This window comes from Macaca mulatta, chromosome 1 (genome assembly GCF_049350105.2).
Source record: "Macaca mulatta isolate MMU2019108-1 chromosome 1, T2T-MMU8v2.0, whole genome shotgun sequence".
Lineage (NCBI taxonomy): Eukaryota > Metazoa > Chordata > Mammalia > Primates > Cercopithecidae > Macaca > Macaca mulatta.
Genome location: NC_133406.1, coordinates 3,839,892 through 3,865,376, shown reverse-complemented (window position 1 = coordinate 3,865,376; position 25,485 = coordinate 3,839,892). Strand labels below are relative to the sequence as shown.

The window sequence follows — 25,485 nt, the reverse complement described above, 5'->3', positions numbered from 1 at the left end:
TGTTGTTGTTGTTTGAGACAGAGTCTCTCTGTGTTGCCCAGGCTGGAGTGCAGTGGCACAATCTCAGCTCACTGCAACCTCCGCCTCCCAGGTTCAAGTAATTCTCCTGCTTCACCCTCCATAGAAGATGGGATTACAGGCGCCTGCCACCACAACTGGCTAATTTTTTGTATTGTTAGTAGAGATGGGTTTTCATCATGCTGGGCAGGCTGGTCTTGAACTCCTGACCTCAGGTGATCTGGCCTCCCAGAATGTTGGGATTACAGGCACGAACCATGGTGTCCCGACCAGTAAAATGATTTTCTGAATGTTTCAGTGTTTTTCCTTCCAAAAGTTGTCTTTCCTGACAATGTATTTTTATTTTACTATATAAAGAGTCACTTTCCGGCCAGGTGTGGTGACTCACGCCTATAAACCCAGCACTTTGGGAGGCCGAGGCGGGCAGATCACTTGAGGTCAGGAGATCGAGACCAGCCTGGGAAACATGGAGAAACTCTATTAAAAATATAAAAATTAGCCGAGTGTCGTGGCGCCCACCTGTAGTCCCAGTTACTAAGGAGGCTGAGGCATGAGAATTGCTTGAACCTGGGAGGTGGAGGCTGCAGTGAGTCAAGATTGTGCCACTGCATTCCAGCCTGGGCAACAGAGACTCTTGTCTCAAAAAAAAAGAGAATCATTTCCGGTGAAAACCACATGGTCTTCCTGCATCCCTAGGGGTTATTCTGGTCCCTAACGACTTCCTGAGTCCACTTTCGCAGCTTCCATGGCCACACTCGCTTTAGTTTTCTCTTCTTAGGGGAGGGAAAAGGCAGGGCACAGTTGCTGTAATTTGTAGAGTTGGGTTGATCAGTTACACCTTAGTGTACATACCTCGGTGTGGAAATGTCTGAAAATCGTAACTTTGGGTTTGTAGAATTCGTTTTCCATTTCGTAAGTCCTAGAATTTTAAAGTCCTGCATTTTTGGTTTGTTTAGAGGAAGCTGCATATACACATACATGTACAGACATACGGGTGTGTATAGGATGTGTAGAAATACTACTGCCCTCAGACTCTTGTGACATTGTATTTCATCTTTTTTCTTCTAGGGAAAATTTCTAAAAGGTAGGAGGGGGCTCGTGATATATTAACATTTCTACCAAAAGCTCTGTTAGGGCTGGAGGGGAGACAGCAGAGAGCAACAAGGGAAGTTTTAGTGAGATATAGCCATATCCGAAAAGCAACAATACGTTTAGAGAAGCTGGGAGAGGCAGGAGATGCTGCTGTGGGAGGAAGCTGGGAGGCCACAGGGACCTGCCAGAGGGAGGCTGGAGGCTGTGGGCCAGGTGGTTCGGGAGGCTGGAGGAAGGTGAGAACTGGCCTGGGAGAGAGCCTGAAGTGACTTGGAGAACCAAGTGGTTCGGGAGGCCGGAGGAAGGTGAGAACTGGCCTGGGAGAGAGCCTGAAGTGACTTGGAGAACCAAGTGGTTCGGGAGGCCGGAGGAAGGTGAGAACTGGCCTGGGAGAGAGCCTGAAGTGACTTGGAGAACCAAGTGGTTCGGGAGGCCGGAGGAAGGTGAGAACTGGCCTGGGAGAGAGCCTGAAGTGACTTGGAGAACCAAGTGGTTCGGGAGGCCGGAGGAAGGTGAGAACTGGCCTGGGAGAGAGCCTGAAGTGACTTGGAGAACCAGGTGGTTCGGGAGGCCGGAGGAAGGTGAGAACTGGCCTGGGAGAGAGCCTGAAGTGACTTGGAGAACCAGGTGGTTCGGGAGGCCGGAGGAAGGTGAGAACTGGCCTGGGAGAGAGCCTGAAGTGACTTGGAGAACCAGGTGGTTCGGGAGGCCGGAGGAAGGTGAGAACTGGCCTGGGAGAGAGCCTGAAGTGACTTGGAGAACCAGGTGGTTCGGGAGGCCGGAGGAAGGTGAGAACTGGCCTGGGAGAGAGCCTGAAGTGACTTGGAGAACCAGGTGGTTCGGGAGGCCGGAGGAAGGTGAGAACTGGCCTGGGAGAGAGCCTGAAGTGACTTGGAGAACCAGGTGGTTCGGGAGGCCGGAGGAAGGTGAGAACTGGCCTGGGAGAGAGCCTGAAGTGACTTGGAGAACCAGGTGGTTCGGGAGGCCGGAGGAAGGTGAGAACTGGCCTGGGAGAGAGCCTGAAGTGACTTGGAGAACCAGGTGGAAAGAGAGTTGCTTCCTCTGTGCCCTGAGCTCAAAGACAGAGGATCTGGCCCCGCCCAACGTTCCTGCCCCCACAGTCCCTGCCCAGGGCTCATGGATCTCCACCTTTTCCACCCTTGGGTCTCACAGGGCCTGGGGATTGGGAAACAGAGTATAGCCCAGCCTTATTAAGCAGCTGTTCGTTGGCTCGGAATACACCTGTCAGGAAAATCATGGGCAATGAGGAGTTTCTTCCCGTGACCAGTGAATGTCGGTATTTCCTGAGTGCCGCTCTGAAGGGTTTAGGGGTGTCATTCCCAGAGATCAGCAGGGAGCCTGGAGGTGGAATGACCAGGATGACCAGAGCCCGGGGAAGACCACGAAGCCAGAGGGTGCCCCGACAGAGGAAAAGCGGCCGGTGGGTTTTAGATCCTCGTTTGGCCAGAGGGAGGCGGCTAGATCGGCTTCTCCAGAGCCTGCTGGCTGTTGGTCTGCTGTCCGTGGTCTGGTTCTAAGTAGGAGAAGAGGTGGAACTTGGAGCTGGGCACCAGCTGGCACTGCTATGCTCAGAGCATGTGAGGAAGCAGGAGCAGTAAAATCCCAGGACCCCCAAAGTGGTAGAAGGGCTCCCAGGTCCCTTATAGGTCACAGTCGAGGGCCTTCGTAGAAGCTGGCCCAAACCTGCCCTTTCCTTGCAGCCCAATGACCTCAGGAGACAGTGACTCACCCTGTGTCCACCTGTGTCATCCTGTGGACGGCTGGAGGTCCACGGGTACGGCTGCTATGGCGGCAGACACAGCCCCACCCAGGGCCCATGGTAGCCCCAAGTGGCTGCCCGCTCCCTCCTGTGGGCAGTGCTTCACAGCGGCAGCGGTAGCACTGGGCGCAGCCTCTGGAAGGTGCTTGCTTTGGGGACTCGGCTCTGGTGGCTCCCCTTTGCCCGTGCTATGAGCTCCGTCCCCATTTCTCAGGTCGCCTTCAAGGCTCATTCCTGACTCACCCGGCCTCATCTCCAGCCATTCAAGATGCAGGCATTGTCATTCCTTGAAATTCTCACATCTCCTAGAGCCTCTGTGCTTTTCATCATACCATTTCCTCTGCCTAGAATGTCTGTCTTTGCCTGGGAAACAAAAGAGAAAAATGCCTGACTGTTAGTTTTAAAATAGCATCTCAAAGCTCACATTATTTTAAAATATTTCAGACACATAGATAAGAATAGAGAATAACATAATCCCAGTGCTTTGGGAGGCAAAGGCTGGAGGATCTCTTGAGGCCAGGAGTTTGAGACCAGCCTGGGCTACATAGTGAGACCCTGTCTCTATGCCTCGCCCAAAAGAATAGGGAAGATATTGAATGTCCAGCATTATCACTACCAGATCTTACTGCTATGCCATATGTACTTCAAATCCCATTTTATTTTAAGAGATGGAAACAATAAAGATTTAGCTGAGGTGCTCAGGGTACCCTTCCCCGTCCTGATCTCTTTCCTTAGAAAGGGTAATGTCTATACTTGGGTTAACTAGCCCATGTATGGTGTCCTCATTTGAGCTAGATATTCTACCTAAGAAATCGAAACACATACATTGTGTTGGACTATTAAAAATTTGTATGTAAATGATATATTGTGCATGACATCTGCAATTTGCCTTTTCACTCAATATGATGTTTTTGAAATTTATTCAAGTTGACACATACATAGTATTAGCAGCTGCATAGTGCTCCATTGTATACATATGTTTTTTTTTTTTTTTGAGATGGAGTTTCGCTCTGTCGCCCAGGCTGGAGTGCAGTGGCATGATCTCGGCTCACTGCAACCTCTGTCTTCCGGGTTCAAGCAATTCTCCTGCCTCAGCCTCCTGAGTAGCTGGGATTACAGGCATGTACCCACCATGCCCGGCTAATTTTTGTATTTTTAGTAGAGACGGGGTTTCACCATGTTGGTCAGGCTCGTCTCAAACTCCTGACCTTGTGATCTGCCCGCCTCAGCCTCCCAAAGTGCTGGGATTACAGGTGTGAGTCACAGCTCCTGGCCGTAGGTGGTTTGTTTACTTCTCCTGTGGATGGACATTTCGGTTTTTTCCCTCGGTTACCTACAGTGCTGCTGTGTGCATTCTTGCATATGTATTCTTTTGCACCTACATGGAAGTTCTCTGTGGTATATTCAGAGCAGGAAGGAGGTAAACCGTCAAGTCATAAGTTGTACATGTCTTCAACTTTACAACTTGTTATCAAATTGCTCTCCAAAGTGGCTGTTCCAGTAGGACACGCCCATCCCGTTTCTCCCTTGCCAACACTTGTCTTTATCAAACTTTAAATATTTGCCAGTCACATGGGTGAGAAGTGCTGGCTCATTGTTTGAACCAGCATCTCCCTGGTTCCTGGTGAGATCGATATCTTTGCCAGTGCCCGTTGCGTTTCCCCTTCCATGACCTGAACGTTCACATCCTTTGCCCATTTTTCTGTTCGATGCATGTGTTGTCCTTACTGATGTAGGGTATGGGTTCTTTATATATATATACATAAAAGGATCTTTTGTTGGTTATGTGTGTGACATGTTTCTCCTCCCAGTCTGTGGTTGGAATTTTCACGGTGTTTAAAGAGTCTTTTTAAAAAGAAGTTTTAACTTCAATAAAGCCAAATTTACCCCCATTCTTCTGTATTGCTTATGCTTTTTGAGTGATTTATCTAAGAAATACAAACTCCATCTGTACTAAAAATACAAAAAAAATTAGCTGGGCATGGTGGCACGCACCTGTAGTCCCAGCTACTTGGGAGGCTGAGGCAGGAGAATTGCTTGAATCTGGGAGGTGGAGATTGCAGTGCACTGATGCCCAGGCTGGAATACAGTGGTGTGATCATGGCTCACTGCAGTCTCCAGCCCCTGGGCTCAAGCAATCATCCTGCCTCAGCCTCTTAAGTAGCTAGGACTACAAGCATGTGCCATCATGCCTGGCTAATTTTTATTGATTGATTGATTGATTGATTGAGATTGGGTCTTGCTGCGTCACCCAGGCTGATCTCGAACTCCTGGCCTCAAGCAATCTTCCCACCTTAGCCTCCCAAAGTGCTGGGATTATAGGAGTGAGCCACTGTACCTGGCCTCCTTTTATGTTTTCTTCTAAATATTAGTCTGTATGTTCTTCTGAAAGCCCGTTTGTTCCATTACTCTGAAAGACAATCCAAGATATGTCAGAGTCTCTTCTTGAGAAATACGGAATGACGTCTTGCATATTGTCATGATATGCGGTTCTACTACCATAGGGTCGGTAAAATCTATGAAAGGATGAATATTTTGCTTTTAAAGTTCTGTGACTATGGAATGGCACTCTAGCTTCAGCTGCAGTTGGGAAAGACTTTTGCTGTAGACCAATTTTATTGTGCTTAGTTGAGTTCGAGAGGGAGCCAGGCCCAGAAAATGAGGGGGACATTTACGTCATAGAACACAGAGAAAGACTCATGAAATGGCAAGACACCCTCCCTTCCCCTCCCATCCCCTATCCCCTCCCCTCGCCTCCCCCTCCCGTCGCCTCCCCCTCCCCTCCCCTCTCCCCTCCCCCTTCTCCCCTCCCTTCTCCCCTCCCCTCCCCCCCGCCCCTCCTCTCGCCTGACTTCCCATATGACACTGGCCTTCTCTATTCTCTCTCTTCATATTGTCATCTTAGGTGTTCTTTGTAACCCGACTTCAAACTATCTGAAAATGTTTGTGAGAAGGAACACACACACACACACACACACACACACACACACACACACACACACAGAATAGCTTTGGACTTGGATGCTTCTTAGTCCTCCTGTTACTCCTGTGAGTGATTCTTTGTGTTCTTCTAAGTCCCTTCCACCTTAGAAGTCCATCATGACTGCTCGTGATGGCAGTCACTATCCAGATCACAAGTCAGAAGGGTGAATTCGGGTGAAAAGAGGATGAAATGTTTTAAACGCTCAAGAATTTCCAGTCACCGCAGTCCTGAGGTTCGTGGTTTCTTTTCCTTCTGAAAGCTGTAGAGCTCCATGCAGGGGGCCTGTGAGCCTCAGTGGTGGGCTGATGAAAGACTCAGAATAAAAAAGAACTTGATGGAGGCAGTTGACTGTTTAGCAGACGCGATCTGAATGGAAGGTCCGAAGGTCTGCAGATGTCAAGCTGTCCGTGGCTTTGCCTGGTGTCTGTCTGAGCGATCGGGCCTTTGTCCCGGATGCCTCATCTGCCTGTTTGTCTCCCTGAGATAGCCACCAGGTGGTCTACTGATGATCAAAGCCCTCAGTGGTGCAGACTGCTGTCACCCCTGGGTTCAATCCCAAGGTGGGGAGTTTGAGAATGCCGGGTCTTCCTGTTGCCCTTTCTGAATGGGGTGATGCCTGGTCAGATTTCAGTTTCCTGGAACACGTGTTGATGGTTCTTAGCAGAGGGTAGGGCTTTATTTACACACCTGGCTCAGTGCAGACTGCAGACCTTTGAAAGGTTTGCAGAGTGGCCGGGCGTGGTGGCTCATGCCTGTAATCCCAGCACTTCGGGAGGCCGAGGTGGGCAGATCACCTGAAGTTAGCAGTGCAGGACCAGCCTGGCCAACATGGTGAAACCCCATCTCTACAAAAATACACACACAAAAAATTAGCCAGGCATGATTACGGGTGCCTGTAATCCCAGCTACTCAGGAGGCTGGGGCAGGAGAATCACTTGAACCTGGGAGGCAGAGGTTGCCATGAGCCGAGATCATGCCATTATACTCCAGCCTGGGTGACAGAGTGAGACTCTGCCTCAAAAAAGAAAAAAAAAAAAAAAGAAAGGTTTGCAGAATAACTTTGTGTGGTTTTCTGGATCAACTGTGGGTGGACTTAAGATTTACAGCCGAATAAAGGACTTAAAAATACAGCCTTGGAATTTTTGCCTCCTCAAATGTCATTCTTGAAAATAACCCCTTTCATAAAGTTCCACTTTTTAGGTGTTAACCCAGGTGACTTAGATGCCGCCTGAGCCAAGGCTCTGCTCTTCAGAATCATTGATCTGTCTGGGGATGAGCGATGCTGTTGTCTTCATCATCCTCATCTTCAACAGCATCAACAGCAAGGTGAATATTTAGCTGGCACACATACAGAGGGCCACACCACTCAGCACCTGTTAAAATATTGAGACACTGCCACACATGTTGGTCAAGAACTGCTGCTGAGTCCCAGTCTCCCCACCACCCAGACCCTGCCTCTAGGATCTCTGCGACCTCCCCACAAATCAGCAGTGAAAGGGTTGACACCTGATCCCACAGTGGGTCTCCAGGGCTCTGTTCAGCACTCCAGCTGGTTTATATTCTAGTAGGGAGACAGACGGACACCCACACACCCAGCATTCCCATCGTCATTGAGGAATCCACATTCCCATCGTCACTGAGGAATCCATTCTGATTGATGCCCATGCCACAAAGTTGTTAAATATCGTGAATTTCAAGTCGTCCTAAGACAAAAATGTGGGCTCTTTTCTATGGTTAGAAGACAAAGGAATTCCATAGTCTGCAGAGCTGTGTGCTGAGTTCTTTGGAGACATTATAATATATATAGATGGGCCCTGAAAAGGTTGCTTGTAAGGGCAGAACACACACACGTACACGTAAAGTGTGTTATTTATGTACACACACATACACACACACCCCCAAACTTTAAAAAGCAGCATGTGACCACATTGACACTGATGTAGATTGTAAGTGCAGAGGGGCCGGAGAGTAAAGATCTGGACAAACTGGTAAGAGTGTAAATCACTCACTTTTCTGTGTTCTTAACAGCGCCTGCCACTGTGGCTGCTTAGGAGTTTTTTTTGTTTTGTTTTGTTTTGTTTTGTTTTTTGAGACGGAGTCTCGCTCTGTCGCCCAGGCTGGAGTGCAGTGGCCGGATCTCAGCTCACTGCAAGCTCCGCCTCCCGGGTTCACGCCATTCTCCTGCCTCAGCCTCCCGAGTAGCTGGGACTACAGGTGCCCACCACCACACCCGGCTAATTTTTTGTATTTTTAGTAGAGACGGGGGTTTCACCGTGTTAGCCAGGATGGTCTCGATCTCCTGACCTCGTGATCCGCCTGCCTCAGCCTCCCAAAGTGCTGGGATTACAGGCTTGAGCCACCGTGCCCAGCCTTTTTTTTTTTTTTTTTTTTAATGTTTAAAATTTTGGCCAGGCATGGTGGCTCATGCCTATAATCCCAGCACTTTGGGAGGCTGAGGCGGATGGATCACTTGAGGTCAGGAGTTCGAAACTAGCCTGACCAACATGGTGAAACCTCGTCTCTACTAAAAAAAAAAAAAATAGCCGGGCGTGGTGGTGTGCACCTATAATCCCAGCTACTTGGGAGGCTGAGGCAGGAGAATTGCTTGAACCTGGGCAGGGGAGGTGACAATGAGCCAAGATCCCGCCAGTGTACTCCAGCCTGGGCAGCAGAGCGAAACTGCATCTCAAAACAAAACAAAACAAACCAAAAAAAACAATTAAAATTTGAGTTGCTTGGAGGAATAGAAAGTTGGTGAATGTTTGAGGTAGGACATGCTAACAAAGAGAAGAGGCCGACATTCTGCCTGAGAAGCAGGGCACGGTAGCTTGGCAGCTCTGGGCTGTCACTGGAGCGAACTTGTTTATGGGAGTAAGAGGAAGCAGGCCCGAGGGATGCAGAGTGGACTTGCAGGGTCCTAAAGGTTGGAACCTAGACTTTGAATTTCATAGGAAAATCATTAAGACATGTTGACGAAATATCAGCCATCTCTTAAACTAGAAGGCAGGCCTTGCCCCAGAACAGTTAAGACGTCTGTTTGGAGAAGAGAGAACAGAGACGGGAGCCTCTTGGCCTCAACCACTATTTTATTGTGACATTCTGCAGCGATCCTGGCCGTTTTTTCTTTTCCTCTGTGTACCTTTCTGAACTTCTCTGCAGGGAGCTGTTGCAGCAGATGCCCTCAGCTCACCAGAGCCCACGTTAGCCCTAGTTCCAGTCCTCAGTCTCACTGGGTGATAAGGGAAGATGAGGGAAAACTACTTCTATTAGTCACACCACCAGCAGTGCCATCACGGCCATGCACATCCAAATGGCTTCATTATGCTCAACAGCCTGGGTGAGTCTGAGGCTTACAGCTAAGAAGCATGGCTTTTTTTTTCCCTCGGTGTGATACAAATGCCAGTAGTATATTTTTATACCCCGAAATAACAGAGCACATTGAGAAAGATACTGTGACCTACTTGGGAACTTCAGCAGTATTAGCTGGAACGCTGTCTTGGCTGTGGAAGGACTTTTTGCAGGGAGCTGCCGTCAGAGGTCTGAGAGCCATCGTTCAGCACGGCATCACTGAGGGCGCCTGGCATGCCTCTGCCTGCCTGTGAGAAGGCACACTTCCCTTCTAGACTTCTCCGATTCCTCCAGAGTGGCCTTCTGCTTCCATAACTGTCCTAGAACAGCTTTTGCTGTGTGAAGATACGTAGGTTTGGCCAGAGACTGAACTCTGGCTATTTCCTGAACTTGGGAACAATACTCACCAAATCCACTAATTATTAATCATGGTCACAGACACTCTCTTGCTTTTGCATGCTCTGCCGTGGCGAAGGTTGTTGCTGCCAAGAACTAAATCGTAATGAGCTCATGTGCTCTTCACAGCAGGTTCAGATAACACTTCCTCGCTTTTATGGTTAAACCTCCTCGTAAAATCTCTCTTTAAGCGAACGCATGATTATCCCCCACAGTAGTTTAAACTGAACTTGATTTGTGAGTTTATTTCTTCTTTTCCATCTGAGATATTTTCCAATATCTCTGACATATCTTCTCCTATGGAAATAGCCAGTAAATGATGGACCGAGAATATCAAGTGTAAATCAGTCTGTACCTCCGAGTGGAGACCAGTCAGTGGGATGTGAATGCACTGAATACGTTCTGTTGTCTTGTGTACTGAAGAAGCCTTTGTGGAGATTGTATATCTCTGGAGAAACTCCTGCAGGTTACCTTTTTAGAGAGAGGTTTGAAATAAGAACAAAGAAAGTGATTTCGCTTTAGCTGGGTAAGGCGTAAGGCGGGGGGCAAGTGAAGCAGTGTCAGAGGAGGTAATGTGGCATCTGTCCATAACACAGGTGGAGTAAGGTGATTTTTTTGTTTTGTTTTGTTTTTTTGAGACGGAGTTTCGCTCTGTCACCCAGGCTGGAGTGCGGGTGACGCGATCTCGGCTCACTGCAAGCTCCGCCTCCCGGGTTCACGCCATTCTCCTGACTCAGCCTCCCGAGTAGCTGGGACTACAGGTGCCCGCCACCTCGCCCGGCTAATTTTTTGGTATTTTTAGTAGAGACGGGGTTTCACCGTGTTAGCCAGGATGGTCTCAGTCTCCTGACCTCATGATCCGCCCGCCTCGGCCTCCCAAAGTGCTGGGATTACAGGCGTGAGCCACCATGCCTGACCATTTGGTTTATTTGAACTGTGGTATTACTTTCTGATGAATGACTATCCCATGATTCCCTTAGCTGTTCTTCTTTTGATGGACACTGAAGTGACTTCCAATGTTCCACGATTACAAGCAGTGCTATAATAAACTTGTGCAAGTAACTCTTCATACCTGTCTTGCTCATGTAATGTGCTGGCTCACAGGACACACACACAGTCTTCAGCTTAACTAGATGGTGCCTGTTTGTTCTCCAAAGTGGTTTCTCAACAAATCTCGCTACCATTCTATATTTTCAGATTCTAAAATCCTGCCGTCCTCTGATGAGGATAAAACGATGTGTTCTTGTTTTGCGATGGAACATCTTTTGCTAGTTTTATTGACCATGCGATTTTGCTCTTTTAAGAATTGCCTATTTTCTTTGCCCATGTTTTTCCTCATTGTATTGTCTTATTCATGTCCATTATTGTAATTGAATTTTAGGATATCTGAATGTAAATCTTTTGTTACGATATTGGGGGTTCCCAAGACCACTTCTAGGCTCAGTAACTCACTAGGATGCTCAAGAGGCTCAGCCGATAGTCCTACTCACAGCAAAGATTTATTACAGTAAAGAGATACAAAGCAAAATTAGCCAGGGGAAAAGGCACAGAGGGTGGGGTCCAGAGGAAACCCTGTGCAAGCTTCCAAGAGCCTTCTCCAGTCACACAGGGCACACTTCGTTTCCCCAGCATCATGTTATGACAACAGGTGTGAAGTGTTGTCTGCCAGGAAAGCTCATTAGAGACTTAGGGACCGAGGTTTTTGTTGGGAGCTGGTCATGTAGGCAGCCTCTGCCTTGCCTGTACCCAAATTCCAGATTCTCAGAAGGAAAGCAGGTGTCGAGCATAAACCACACTATTTGTACAAATAGTTTAGGCACAGTGAGTCCCTCTTATCAGTTCTGGGAATGGTGGGAACCCTCCTGAAATTTTAAGTTCTCAGGTGCCAGCCAAGAGTCAACCTTGCAGGTAGGTCTTCTAACTTTCTAATTTTAACTTTTCTCTGCACAGTTATGTTAATTTCAAATATCTTCTCCTAATCTGTGTTTATATTGTCTTTTGCGCATCCAACAGTAATATCTGTTTTTCTTCAATGCTTTATAATTTTAATATCATACCAAAAAAATGCCTATCCCATTCATAAAGGTAGCTCCTTATATCTTTCTCTAATAATTTTAACACATTCCTTTTTGTATTTAAGACTGTAACCTAATTGGAGGTTATTTTTGTGACTGGTAAAATATATGAATCTCATTTTTCATTTTTGGCTAAAAGTAGCCAGTAGTTTCTGCACTGTTTGTTGAATGGTCTGTCATGTCCTCACTGATTTGTGATGCTTCCTCTGGCATACCAAGTTCTCCTGTTTGTGTTGTCTATCTCTGGACTGAATTCTACACCATTTAACTCACTTTATAAATTTTAATATTTAATAGCATAAATTGTCCCCTGCCTTGTCTTATTTATTCTCGGCTCTTATGACTAGCTTGTCAAGTTCTGCCAAATATATATATGTATATATGGTTTATATATACATATATATGACTAATATGTATATATTAGGATTAATGTATATTTTCTGTCAGAATTGCTTGGGATTTTTAGATTAATGTAAGGATAATTTACATCTTTAAAAATATCTGGTCTTGGCTTGGCCTGGTGGCTGATGCCTGTAATCCCAGCACTTTGGGAGGCCAAGGCAGGCAGATCACTTGAGCCCAAGAGTTTGAGACCCGTCTGGGCAATGTGGTAAAAACCCATCTCTTCTAGCTGGGTGTGGTGTCGCACATCTGTAGTCCCAGCTACTAGGAAGGCTGAGGTGGGGGAATCACCTGAGCCCAGGAATTTGAGGCTGCAATGAGCCAAGATTGCACCTCTGTACTGCAGCCTGGGCAACAGGAGTGAGACCTTGTCTCAAAAAAAAAAAAAAATTGGTCTTCCCATATATGAACATATTATATAGTTCTTCATTCATTTGTGTTTTCTTTATTGCCTTTTGGTAAATGTTTATATTCTCCATAAAGGCATTAACATATTTTGTTGGAATTCTTCTTAGGTACTTTAGGGCTATTATTTGTTACTATGAATGGATTATTCTTTTTAAAACTTACATTTTTTTTTTTTTTTTTTGAGACGGAGTCTTGCTCTGTCGCCCAGGCTGGAGTGCAGTGGCCAGATCTCAGCTCACTGCAAGCTCCGCCTCCCGGGTTCCTGCCATTCTCCTGCCTCAGCCTCCCGAGTAGCTGGGACTACAGGCGCCGCCACCTCGCCCGGCTAATTTTTTGTGTTTTTAGTAGAGACAGGGTTTCGCCGTGTTAGCCAGGATGGTCTCGATCTCCTGACCTCGTGATCCGCCCGTCTCGGCCTCCCAAAGTGCTGGGATTACAGGCTTGAGCCACCGCGCCCGGCCAAAACTTACATTTTCTAATTGATTGATTGCTGTTGACCTATATGGGTTTTTACTATTAATGAGATATATAACAAACTGAACTGTTTTATTAAGTCTAATGCTTTGTAGATCTTCTTGAATATTCCATGTAGATTATCATATCTTCAGTTATGACTCTTTTGTCATAATTGCAGATAATATTTTGTCTCTTTCTTTTCAATCCTAATTTCTCTTATTGATTTTCTTGTCATACTCTTCTAGCTAGGGTCTCTAGTACTGTGTTGGATAGAAGTAATGATGGTGAGAATCCTTGTCACTTCTAAGTTTGGTAAGGGACTGCTTCTATCATTTAGCCATTAAGTATGATGTTCACTGTGTGATGTGGGTACACACCCTTTAATCAAGGTCAGGACATTTTTGTCCCAGATTGCTAATATTTTTTAAATTTCATAGATCAGAATTGAATTTTATGAAATGTTTTCTCTACATCCATTGAGGTGATAATTTTTTTCTTAATTTTTTTTTTTTTTTTTTTTTTTTTTTGAGACAGAGTCTTGCTCTGTCGCCCAGGCTGGAGTGCCTGCACGATCTTGGCTCACTGAAAGCTCCGGCTCCAGGTTCGTGCCATTCTCCTGCCTCAACCTCCCGAGTAGCTGGGACTCCAGGTGCCCGCCTGGCTAATTTTTGCATTTTTAGTAGAGATGGGGCTTCACCATATTGGTCAGGCTGGTCTCAAACTCCTGACCTCAGGTGATCTGCCCGCCTTGGCCTCCCAAAGTGCTGGGATTACAGGTGTGAACCACTGCACCCTGCCTCTTAATATGTTAATTTAGGAGTTACATTAAGAGATTTTTTTTAATGTTAAATGATTCTTACATTATCTGCATCAAAGATGCTTTGGTCATTATTATTATTTAAAAAGATATTGCTGGATTTGACTTGCACTCCCTTCATTTAGTTTGGTTTCAGGATGATACTAGCTTCAGGAAATAAGTTGGGGTATGTTTCCTCTTTTTCTACTCTCTGAAGAGTTTACATAAGATTGGATTAATACAATTTGGTAGGATTTGTCTCTAAAACCATTTGGACATGGGGGTTATTCATGTGTCAATTTTGAACTACTAACTTAATTTTTAAAAATGGTTACAGGACTTTTCAGTTTTTCTATTTATTCTTAAATTATATACAGATTAAAAATTTTTTTGTTGTTGTTTTGTTTTGTTTCTAATTTTCCTGTCTATAGACTTTGAAGTCCTGCTTTTTTTTTTTTTTTTTTTTTTTTTTGACAAGAACCTCACTCTGCCGCCCAGGCCGGAGTGCAGTGGCGCAATCTCCGCTCACTACCAGCTCCATCCACCTCCCGGGTTCACGCCATTGTCCTTCCTCAGCCTCCCCAGTAGCTGGGACTACAGGTGCCCGCCACCATGCGTGGCTAATTTTTGTATTTTTAGTAGAGATGGGGTTTCACCGTGTTAACCAGGATGGTCTCCATCTCTTGATCTCGTGATCTGCCCACCTCGGCCTCCCAAAGTGCTGAGATTACAGGTGTGAGCCACTGCACCCAGCCGAAGTCCTGCTTTTTTTCTTTAACATTGTGGGCATTTTCTACATCATTCAATATTTACTGAGAAGATGACCTGTAAAGCATTGACTTTAGCAGTCGTTTTTCTTTCTGATTAACTTTGTTTCTAGAATTTCATCAGGTTGCATGTCCCTTGGATAGGGTGGCATAACTAGCAGTGCTAGGCACATGGTAGACATACAGTAATTTCTGCTGGACATTGTGCCCAGAACTACTCAGGTGTTGTAACTTTCCAGAGCGAAAGATTGGAATTTCCTCATGTTTTACAGGGTGAGGGTAAAGGCAATTCTATGAAAATTAACAAAGGAGGTTGGGGAGGAGGGCTTTCGTTTTTGCTACAGGAAAAATAACACATTCTTTTTGAATGATGACTTATTCTGGAAAGGCATCCTGGCTGAAATGATGAGCTCAGGTTTTTGGGTCTGAGCAGTTTCTGTTGAAAGACATTTGTAGCGATTTCCAAAAGTGCGTATAAGAATGGAACATTCTTAGTTCTGGGGGAAGGGTGACTGGGGAGGAAATCTGTTTTCCCGTTTTATTGATCTCAGCTACGTGCTGTGACGTAACATGTAATTTTTTGTGGAGCTGTTCTGATGCCCCACATGGGGCCCTCACCCTTTGCTGCCAGGGCATTCAGGAGTGCCGTACACTGGGAGCTATGGAGGCAGCTGCCCTTTTGTGGCCTTTTGCCATGCCTGTTTCAGGTTTGGAACTGTATACCTTTTAGGAGCATGGCTTATGACATAGCAAGTCCATTTTCTTCACAAAAACAAACCCTATTTTTACTTTAAAAATCAACATTTCCTCTGCTATGGTTTGAATATGTCCCTGAAAGTTCCCATGTTGGAAACGCCATCCTCAATCACAGTGTTAAGAGGTGGGACCTTCAAGAGATGGTGAGGGTGTGAGGACTCACCCTTGTGAATGGATTAATGTCATTATCGTGGGAATTATCTTGCGTTTCTGATAAAAAGATGAGGTTCGTCTTCCTGTGCTCTCTCTGGCTCATGTGATGCCCTCCACCATGTTATGACGCAGCAAGAAGACCCTCACCAGATGCTGGCTCCTTGATCTTGGACTTCCCAGCCTCCAGAACTGCAAAGAAATAAGTTTTTGCTTTTTATAAATTACCCAGTCCAAGGTATTATGTTATAGCAGCACAACATGGGCCAAGACACCCTCTATCCATCTCTCCACTGGCCAAAATCAGTTACGTGTCCAGCTTCACTGTAGCCGGTGTCCTTTGGAGGAGAAGTCTCTGAGCATTCCTGTTGAGATTCCTGATTGGAGCTGTGTGGAACCCATTTAGACTGAAATCAGAAACATGGTCAGGTTGTGAGTTTTCCTTTTAGAGAGCCCTCCCTTATTTTCACATGCTCATTCTCAAAAGCACTTCGTACATCATGCCATGTGTATGTTTTTTGCTTGGTACAATTACACAGCCCTTTCCAACCCACTGCCCACACGTGAGCTCACCCAGTAGCTTCGTGCTGTAAAGGGAGACCCAGAAGGCAGTGCTGCCAGGGCTCTCTTACAAAAAGCAGTTTGTCTTCTTTTGAGATATTCCTGTGCTGAGAGTTAAAACAAACTCTTGAAGGCAGCAGCATATTATAGATGCAAAATCTCACATAAAAACCATTTAAGAAAATCTGGGACATGGAAATTCTTTTTTTCCCTTTAACAAGATGGTACCACTAATGTATTCTTCTTATTTTTTTGCCCACAGAGTAGCAATTTCTAAATTGTTAGACATGGTTCTTCTTTGGTTTCACATAACCCATTCCTTCATGGTACTTAAAGTTAGTAAATGGTTGAAATACTTTCTTGAGAAGTAGAAATGAGGAAGCATGAAGAGATTAAATGAGCCACTTAAAGTCACTGTAAGAAGTTTTCCTTCCCTTTTATTGGTTTCTGCCTTTGGTGTTCCACTGCTTACCCTCTCTCCTTCCTACCTGCCTTGTGCTGGAAAGGACCAGGACTTGGGTATGTCCTTCTCAGTTGTGTGACTTCGAACAAGCTATTTGACATCTTAAGGTCTTAGATTTGTCATCTGTAAAATCTAAGATCCTTCTCTTCAAATGGCTAGTGAATTTAGGACAAAATTTGGGCTCCCAGGTCACCGCTGCTGCAGACCAGGAATATTGCTAACATTTTGGGATTTGACATCAAATCCTGATTTGACTTTATGTAACCTGGGTTCATGACATGTACTAGCTGTAAACAAGAAGCTGATGTGCACATTGTTTCAGGACACCTGCAGGCAGATGTTGAATGTTAGATTTTAGAAGGGACCTTTGCCTTCCCTGAGTCCAACAGCCCCATTGTCCAGATGAGGAAGCTGAGGTCAAGGTTAGCCCTTGAGGGATGCAATGATGAGGTTCTGTGTCCTTGCCCCTGGCCAGTGCTTTTCAGCCTTTCCCACTTTTAGGAGAGTTGGTTGACTTTTTGTAAGACCCTGGTGGGTATAAACCAACAATAACATTCGGAGCTCCCCAACCAACTGAATGGACCCCTCCTCTCAGCGAAGGGCATTCTAAAGTCAACCTGAAATGCTAATCCAGGCCATGATGGGAATGGGTGGTGGGACATGCCTCCATTACAGCCTCCTCTCGTTGGAATTCAGGCACAGCTGACCAGCACTGACATTCAAATAGAGACTTCAGACTGACAAAGCAGACTCTTTGTAGCAATGAGATACCAACTTGACAGATAGCAGGCCCCGAAAGAAATAAAAGTATTTTGCCTTAAAATATATTTCTTTGACATATTTTGAAATGGCCCTGCAAAGCTGTCTCTTGTGGGGAAAATCTGCATTCCGTAGAGAATCTCCTTCCCTTTCCAGGTCTTTTTCCTGATCCAGGAGAGAATTAACTAAGAGTCTGGCACTTCTTGAAGTCTGATAAGAAACATTTACTATCTATTCTCTCCAAAGCCTGCTACCTGGAGGCTTCATCTGCATAATAAGAACCTTGGTTTCCATAACCCTTTATCTTAACCCAGACACTCCCTTCTGTTGATTCCAGGTCTTTAGGTAAACTCAACCAATTGCCAATCAGAAAGTCTTTGAATCCACCTGTGACCAGGAACCCCTCAGCAATCCTCTGAGTTGTCCTGCCTTTCAGGACCAAAGCAATGTACATTTTACAGGTATTGATCGACCTCTTGTGTTTCCCTAAAATGTATAAAACCAAGCTATAGCCCGACCACCTTGGGCACGCGTTCTCAGGACCTCCTGGGGCTGTGTCACAGGCCACGGTCACTCATATTTGGCTCAGAATAAGTCTCTTCAAACATTTTACAGAGTTTGACTCCTTTTGTTTACGTGGGATTGACAGATTATATCCCCTGCCTCCAGGGAATACGTGGGTGGGCATCTGAAATGTCATCTCAGCTCACCTCTCAATTCGTGGGAAGAGACTGGAGCACTTTTCTCCATGTTCCCTGAATTCTTGTCCTTAATCGATTACTCTTCAGGACCCATTGTGTGGAAAGTGTTGCTCCACATCAGCCTAGAGGAAGGCTGGACGTGAGAAATAGGCTTCCCACCGAAGCCCTCTGGTGTCCAGAAACATCACAGTGGCCCTTGCTTAGGTGACAGAGGATGGGGGTAGATACTTGTGATCGAGAATGTTGGTCGGCCGGGTGCAGTGGCTCCTGCCCGTCATCCCAGCACTTCGGGAGGCCAACGTGGACGAATCACTTGAGGCCAGGAGATCAAGACCAGCTTGGCCAACATGGTGAAACCCCCATCTTTACTAAAAATACAAAAATTAGCTGGGCGTGTTGGTGGGTGCCTGTAATCCTAGCTACTTGGGAGGCTGAGGCTGGAGAGTTGCTTGAACCGGGAAGGCGGAGGTTGTAGTGAGCGGAGATTGCGCCATGCACTCCAGCCTGGTGACAGAGTGAGACTCTGTCTTTTTAAAAAAAAAAACAAAAAAACGTTGCTCAGCGGCTTCTCGATCTTGACACATTCTCCGGTGGTGAGTTGAGAGCAGCCCAGGCCTGGGGGTCCTAGGGAGCTTGACGTGGCTACTGTTCTAGACAGTACTGAGTTTGTCATCGCCTTGCTTTCATTATGATTTCTTCCTCCTTGTCACCACCTACGGTGTTTATGGAGTTCACTGTACATGAAGGCCCAGCGTCCAGAGGTGTAAGACAGAGCCCCTTCTAGGAGCTGCTGTCCATCCCACTGAGAGGCAGGTCTGCCACAGAAGAGACAAACAACCACGCTGGACCTCTGGGGCCCAGGGACATGTGAACTTCAGGTACCAGAATGCATGCGGGAGGAGGCCCTGGGTGCCCTGGGAACCCAAAGCAGGAGCTCCTTTCTGACCTGCCTCTCTCACCAAGCTTCCTTTGCTGAATGCCGTGGGCAAACAGTGGTGTTGGTATTGGAGCAGGATCAAAGCTCATTCCTGGCTAACCTGCAAAAATGAGCAGGTAAACAAATGGGATCCATAAAATAGAGACTAAAATGAAAGTTTGTCTTACTGTGATTAGCAACTGGCCCCTTTCCAAATTCCACCTGCTCTGCATGGAGCTGTGGTGTCTCATTCCAAGTGCCTTCTCACAGCATCTGACCTCGGGCCTGGGGTAACAATACACTGGGGTTTGCCAAGGATAACAATAGCAAGGCAGCTACAGGAGCACCGCATGGGGGGTGTGAAATCAGAACAAGCAGGACTCATGAGTGGGGGCGAGAGCAAGTGGCTGCGAGGCAGAGGCAGAAGTGACGACTGCTGACTCACCGTGTGTCTGCCAGCTTGCTTAACCCATCTCTGCTCCGGTTTTCCCGTGCGTGAGCCCTTTGTGGTGTGTGGTGTGTTGATCGGCCTCTGGCATGAAGGGTAAAAGTAAGGCCATGTAAAAATCACAGGTGCCCCTCACTTCATGCAACAGCTGTGTGCCAGTCCAGTTTCTGCAACAGCCCCTCAGGCGCTGAGCCTGCTCTGTGGGTTGGGAGATGTTCGACCTCACGCTGTGCCCCTAGCTGGGTGGGTGTGGGAAGTTACACGGTGGTCCTGGCTGCATTCTGCTTATCACTGAAAGAAGCTGCCTTGGAATGGGTGATTTCTTAAGGTCTTTTCCCTCTCAATTCTTCTGTTCATTTTTGTACATTATTCTCTCTTCATTATTGTGCATTTCTTGGAGCTTAGCCCCGACAGTGCCTGCCTAGGTGGTACGGACTGAGGCACAGAGAAGGAGTAATCATGGCATCCAATGTCTTATCTCCCTGGCCCCCCTGGGCGGCCACCACATTCCTTCCCATTGGACAGTGAGGACTGAGGCTGCATCACTGAAATGCACACGTGTTACCAGGCAGGGCTGTGAGGGCCAGTTCAATGAACATAAATACCCTTGTCAGGTCAGTTGTCATGATTCCAGAGAATAAGGCCCAAGGAAATGAGCATGCTGATACTAAAGAACAGGGGAGAGAATACTGGGTTTGGCTGTGCCTGGTCACTAAAAGCAAACTTTACCTGCTGAGAACCTGCAAATCAACCTCCTATGATGTTCAGAAGCCTCTTGAATATTGATAATAAATGGACACGGTGAGCTCGGCCATGCAGGCTGGCTCATGCCTGCAATCCCAGCACTTTGGGGAGGTCAAGGTGGGCGGGTTGCTTGAGCTCAGGAGTTCAAGACCAGCCTGGGCCACATGGCAAAATGCTGTCTCTGGAAAAAATACAAAAAAAAAAATTAGCCAGATACGGTGGCATGCACCTGTAGTCCCAGCTTCTTGGGAGGGTGAGGCAGCAGGATTGCTTAGGCCCAGGAGATCAAGGCTGCAGTGAGCCAAGACTGCACTGCTGCACCCCAGCATGGGTGACAGAGTGAGGTCCTGTCTCAAAAAAAAAAAAAAAAAAAAAGAAGGTGAGCTTTTCTCTACTGAGTATCTTGAAGTGTGTCCAACTGAGGTACAGCGTAGTGGGAGAGGGTGCTGTTGATTTAGCTGAGAGCTGAAAGGATGTACCTCCTGCTGCTTGTTTGGTGGGATGGGGGCAGAGGAGAGCCTGATGAGCCAGGCGAGGAGAGGAGGTAACAGAACACTGGTCGAGTTGATGGTGAGAAGCTGGACTCTCTCAGTGGGCTGTTTGCCTGCCCCTCCCTTCATTTCCCATGGGCGTCAGTAGAAACTTGGCCTGCAGAATCAGGAAACAGTGCTGGTTAATCTGTAAGTATGCAACATTCTTGGGCCTTTCTGTCACTGAAGAGCTAATGTAATTCAGGCCAGTGCAGTACTGAGATGTGGGGTGTGGCCAGCACCCAGGGCAGGTGCCTGGACACTTATCCTGGCTTTTCTGCTAACTTCCTGGCCCAAGTGCAAGTCATTTACCTTTTCTGGGATTCAGGCACCTGTAAGAAGAGAAGTGAGTCTGTTGGACTCTCTCTAGGGAGCTGGAAGGAATCAGCAATAAGAATACTTCGACACTTTATAAACAGAACATGTTTCATACATGCATTTCAACGAGGCCTATAGGATTAACGACTTTGGAGGCATGTGTACCGGTTTGTGGTCAGTCTTCACACCACCTGGTGGAATTTCCTTCCTTTGACTGGCAGGAAGAGGGAAGTACTCCTCACACATCTGTTACCTTCTGCCAAGTGTACATGTCATGCTGGCATCTGTGTCTTAATTGTATTGGCATTCCCTTGTACTGGGCCTGGATGGGGTGGGTGCTCAACCCACACAGACAGAACCAAGCTCCCGACTGCAGACACACATCATTAAGTTCCTGGACTTCAGCCACCGTATCTTTGTTATTAGATTATTAACTCAATAGTCTTCTTGTCGTTTAGCCTAGGACTCTGAACATAGCTCTCTGTAGATGCTTATTGATGACTGATTGGCTAACAGATGCAGTCACAGAGTCACAGATGTCAACTCTTGCCCGTCCTTCCTTCCCTTCCTTCCTTCCTCTCTCTCTGTCTGTTTCTATCTTTCCCTTCCTTCCTTCTTTCCTTCCTTCCTCCATCCCTCCCTTCCTTCCTCCATCCCTCCCTTCCTTCCTTCCCTCCTTCCCTCTTTCCCTCCTTCCCTCCTTTTTCTTTTCCTTTCCTTTCCCTTTCCCTTTCCCTTCTTTTCGACAGACTTTCACTCTTGTTGCCCAGGCTGGAGTGCAATGGCGCAATCTCGGCTCACCGCAACCTCCGCCTCCCAGGTCCAAACAATTCTCCTGCCTCAGCCTCCTGAGTAGCTGGGATTACAGGCCCAGCTAATTTTGTATTTTTAGTAGAGACAGGGTTTCTCCATGTTAGTCAGGCTGGTCTTGAACTCCCGACCTCAGGTGATCTGCTCACCTTGGTCCCCCAAAGTGCTGGGATTACAGGCGTGAGCCACCATGCCTGGCTCACTCTTTTCTTTCCCTCCCTCCCTCCCTCCCTCCCTCCCTCCTTTCTTTCTTTCTTTCTTTCTTTCTTTCTTTCTTTCTTTCTTTCTTTCTTTCTTTCTGTCTGTCTGTCTGTCTGTCTCTCTCTCCTTCCTTCCTTCCTTCCCTCCCTCCTTTCTTTTTCCTTCCTTCCTTCCTTCCTTCCTTCCTTCCTTCCTTCCTTCCTTCCTTCCTTCCTTCCTTCCTTCTCTCTCTCTCTCTCTCTCTCTCCCCGCCCCTTCCTTCCTCCCTCCCTTCCTCTCTCCCTCCCTCTTTCCTTCCCTCTCTTTCTCTCTTTTCTTTCTCTGTGTTGCCCAGGCTGGAATGCAATGGCGTGATCATAGCTTACTGAAACCTCTGCCTCCCGGGCTCAAGTGATCCTCCCACTTCAGCCTGCGTATAGCTAGGACTACAGGCATGTGCCACCATGCCTGGCTAGTTTTTGTATTTTTGTAGAGACAGGGCTTTGCCATGTGCCCAGGCTGGCCTCAGACTCCTGGGCTCAAGCAATCTACCCACCTTGGCCTCTCAAAGTACTGGGGTTGTAGATGTGAGCCCCCATGGCTGGCTCAACCCTGGTGTTTCTTGATGCTTTTCACATGCCAAAGTCCAAAATCTGGGAGCTACCGATGGCCTCTGGATCCGACATTAGAGTTATTTCTCTCCACAGCACTTTACCTCATGCTCCTTTGGTCACTGATAAGTGTCAACATTTCTCAAATATCCTCTCTGCACTGGGGCATGGCACACGCCAGGTGGAGCACATTATTACCTCTGATTCCCATGCTGACACACAGATTGGGCATGTCTTTGTGTTTGTCTTTGGAGAGCCTTAGTTTTCTCCTGTGATATGTACACGGAAATACCAGGAATCGTTATTGTACAGAACACAGGAGATAGCCACTATCAAAGCAGCTGTCCGGCTGATGGAAGAAAAGTCTGGGGCTGCTCATTTTGATTACCTATAATTGTGCTTTGCATACCGTTTTATTTCCTTGGTGAGAGCTACTTCTTCCTCGCTGGCTTTTAGGAGACATTGGAAGACATGGGGACGGTCTTCTGAACATCTGCCTGTGCGTCACTTTTTAATTTCTTTTCCAGGTAGAGTCTGCAGTGAGGGAATGAGTTCTTTTTTGTTTATTTGTTTTTTTTTTAATTTTTTTTTTGAGATGGCGTTTTGCTATTGTTGCTCCGGCTGGAGTGCAATGGCGCGATCTCGGCTCACTGAAACCTCCACCTTCTGGGGTTCAAGCGATTCTCCTGCCTCAGCCTCCCACGTAACTGGGATTACAGGCATGCACCACCATGTGCAGCTAACTTTTGTATCTTTAGGAGGGACGTGGTTTCTCCATGTTGGCCAGTCTGGTCTCGAACTCCTGACCTCAAGTGATCCTCCCACCTCAGCCTCCCAAAGTGCTGGGATTACAGGCGTGAGCCGCTGCGTCCGTCCAGGAATGAGTTCTTAATGAGAGACTCTCAAGTCTTTCTCTGGAAGTAGAACGGAATTTTTAGAAGGATGAAACACAGATATTCATTGCACAGTGCAGGCTGCTCTATTCACATGCAACCTCAACACCAGCAACATTCCAACCAGTGTTTAGGGTTTAGTTAGGGAGAGAACTTCATCCGCATTAGTTCATATGTGTGTATGTGAAAGCACTTAGAACCATACCTGGCACATAAGAAAGATTCTGTAAGTATTCATTGTTCTTGATATTACTATCATCCTTGCGAGTCAGGATTCGTGGCGGGGTGCAGTCAAGGAGTGTCATGACAAGCGAACTTCAGAAGACTGCCTCAGACTTAGAGGTCACTGCTTTTGTAGGCCCAGTGCGGTCGGAAAAGCATCCACTGGGAGGTGGGTCCCTCGTTAGCGGTGAAGAGTGGGCTGCTGACGCCTTCTGCTTCACCCTCTGCTCCTGCTCCTTCTTCCAAGCTGTTGCTTTCTCTGAACTCCTGTGTTTCTTTGCTCAGGGGTTCACATCCTGGTTGCTTGTTCCACTCTGAATGGAAGGCAGAGCGCTTGCATCTGAAGCCACGCCTCCTTCGTCGGTGCTGTAGGGAGCTCTAGGTTTGGGTTCTTGGCTCTTCAGTGCCTCCCTCCTCACCCAGCAGTCATAATGTTAGCACGGCTGATGCACTGACATACTCCAGTGAGCAGTTTGCAGGCATCCATCTTGAACTTTTCAAAGAGACACGCAGATACATTTCACAAACACGGATGGAATACTTAGTATGTGCTAGGAGGGCACTAGGGAGAGAAAGATGTAAGGCAGTGCCTGCTGTTGATTTCATTTGCATCCTGCCCTCAGGACTCAGGTTAATTGGTCTAGGAGATTATAGACTATTAGGCTTCCTAGACCCCTTGGGAGACATGGGACTTGCAAGACCCATTTTCCCAAAAAAGGTAAGCACTGTGGAGGATTCTTCTCCTAGAGTCTAGCATCCATCATTTCACCAGCGTGGCTGATTCCAAAAAATGTATTTAGACACGAAGAGAAGCACAGTTAGTTAACAGGCATCAAAATGCGAAATAACTGTTTGGCTGACTGGAGGAGCTAACTGGTTCTTTTGTCATCTTGTGGTCCCCGTCTGTGTGTGTCTGCTTAGCTTTCTCACACTGAGCCTTTTCCCTCAGGATCTTCAGCAGTTTTCTCCAGTATGTAGATGATTCAACTCACAGATGGCAGTTTCTAAGCTATTATGCCGCTGATTAAAGAATTGTGAAGGCAGACTTCCTTCTCTAAATACAAACACATGCAAAACTGAGATTTTGACCAAAACTTTGCTAGACACAATAGTGTATTGTCTCTGTCTTCACAGTGTGTTCCGTTACAGACTTGTGTTATAAAACAGCAGGGCTTGGCATGTATATTACCGGGTCTATCACCAAAGAATTTGAAGCTCTTTTTAAAAAGACATTTTTAAGGTAAATGACATTTTAAAAAGATACTCCGTCTCTTCCATTTTTTTTCCTTTCTTCTATCTTCAGCAACATCCTAAATGTGACAATGCACGTAAAACTCTACTGCGTTCAGAGTGAACGTTCGCTAGTGCTGATGACTGTCTTCATGGTATCTCTAACAGTTGGATTTGTGGTTAAACTTATGCTTCTTGCCCCACCTGACTGCATCTTTGTTTTCTGTTCGGGCAAACAAAGAACTGGAGTTTATTGTGATCTCTTCACTGTTAACCCCATTTAAGTGTTATTCAAAGAAAATGGAAACTTTTGGTCTCGGTGTCATGCCAACTGGTTCTAGATTATTGTTCTTAAAAAAAAAAAAAAAGAGCCCCAGGCCGGGCGTGGTGGCTCACGCCTGTAATCCCAGCACTTTGGGAGACCAAGGCAGGCGGATCATGAAGTCAGGAGATCGAGACCATCCTGGCTAACACGGTGAAACCACATCTCTACTAAAAATACAAAATATTAGCTGGGCATGGTGGCGGCGCCTGTAGTCCCAGCTACTCGGGAGGCCGAGGCAGGAGAACGGTGGGAACCCAGGAGGCGGAGCTTGCAGTGAGCCGAGATCGCGCCACTGCACTCCAGCCTGGGTGACAGAGCAAGACTCCGTCTCAAAAAAAAAAAAAAAA

General features: G+C 46.8%; 2 protein-coding genes across 2 annotated transcripts in view; one reads left to right on the top strand and one right to left on the bottom strand.

Annotated features, from left to right (window-relative positions):
• Positions 1 to 25,485, top strand: part of KIF26B (kinesin family member 26B) — a 555,676-nt gene that overhangs the window by 85,101 nt on the left and 445,090 nt on the right. The window lies entirely within an intron of this gene.
• LOC114678651 (uncharacterized) lies at positions 843 to 9,596 on the bottom strand. Its single transcript, XM_077998053.1, has 3 exons — positions 9,335 to 9,596; positions 5,229 to 5,300; positions 843 to 3,253 (listed from the first exon to the last, which is right to left on the bottom strand). Exon 3 carries the CDS (start codon positions 2,247 to 2,249, stop codon positions 1,230 to 1,232), a length of 1,020 nt encoding a protein of 339 aa, XP_077854179.1. The 5' UTR covers positions 2,250 to 3,253; positions 5,229 to 5,300; positions 9,335 to 9,596; the 3' UTR covers positions 843 to 1,229.

Excerpts from the sequence above, each read along its gene's own strand:
- LOC114678651 (XM_077998053.1), bottom strand. The coding sequence starts at position 2,249 with ATGAGCCCTGGGCAGGGACTGTGGGGGCAGGAACGTTGGGCGGGGCCA.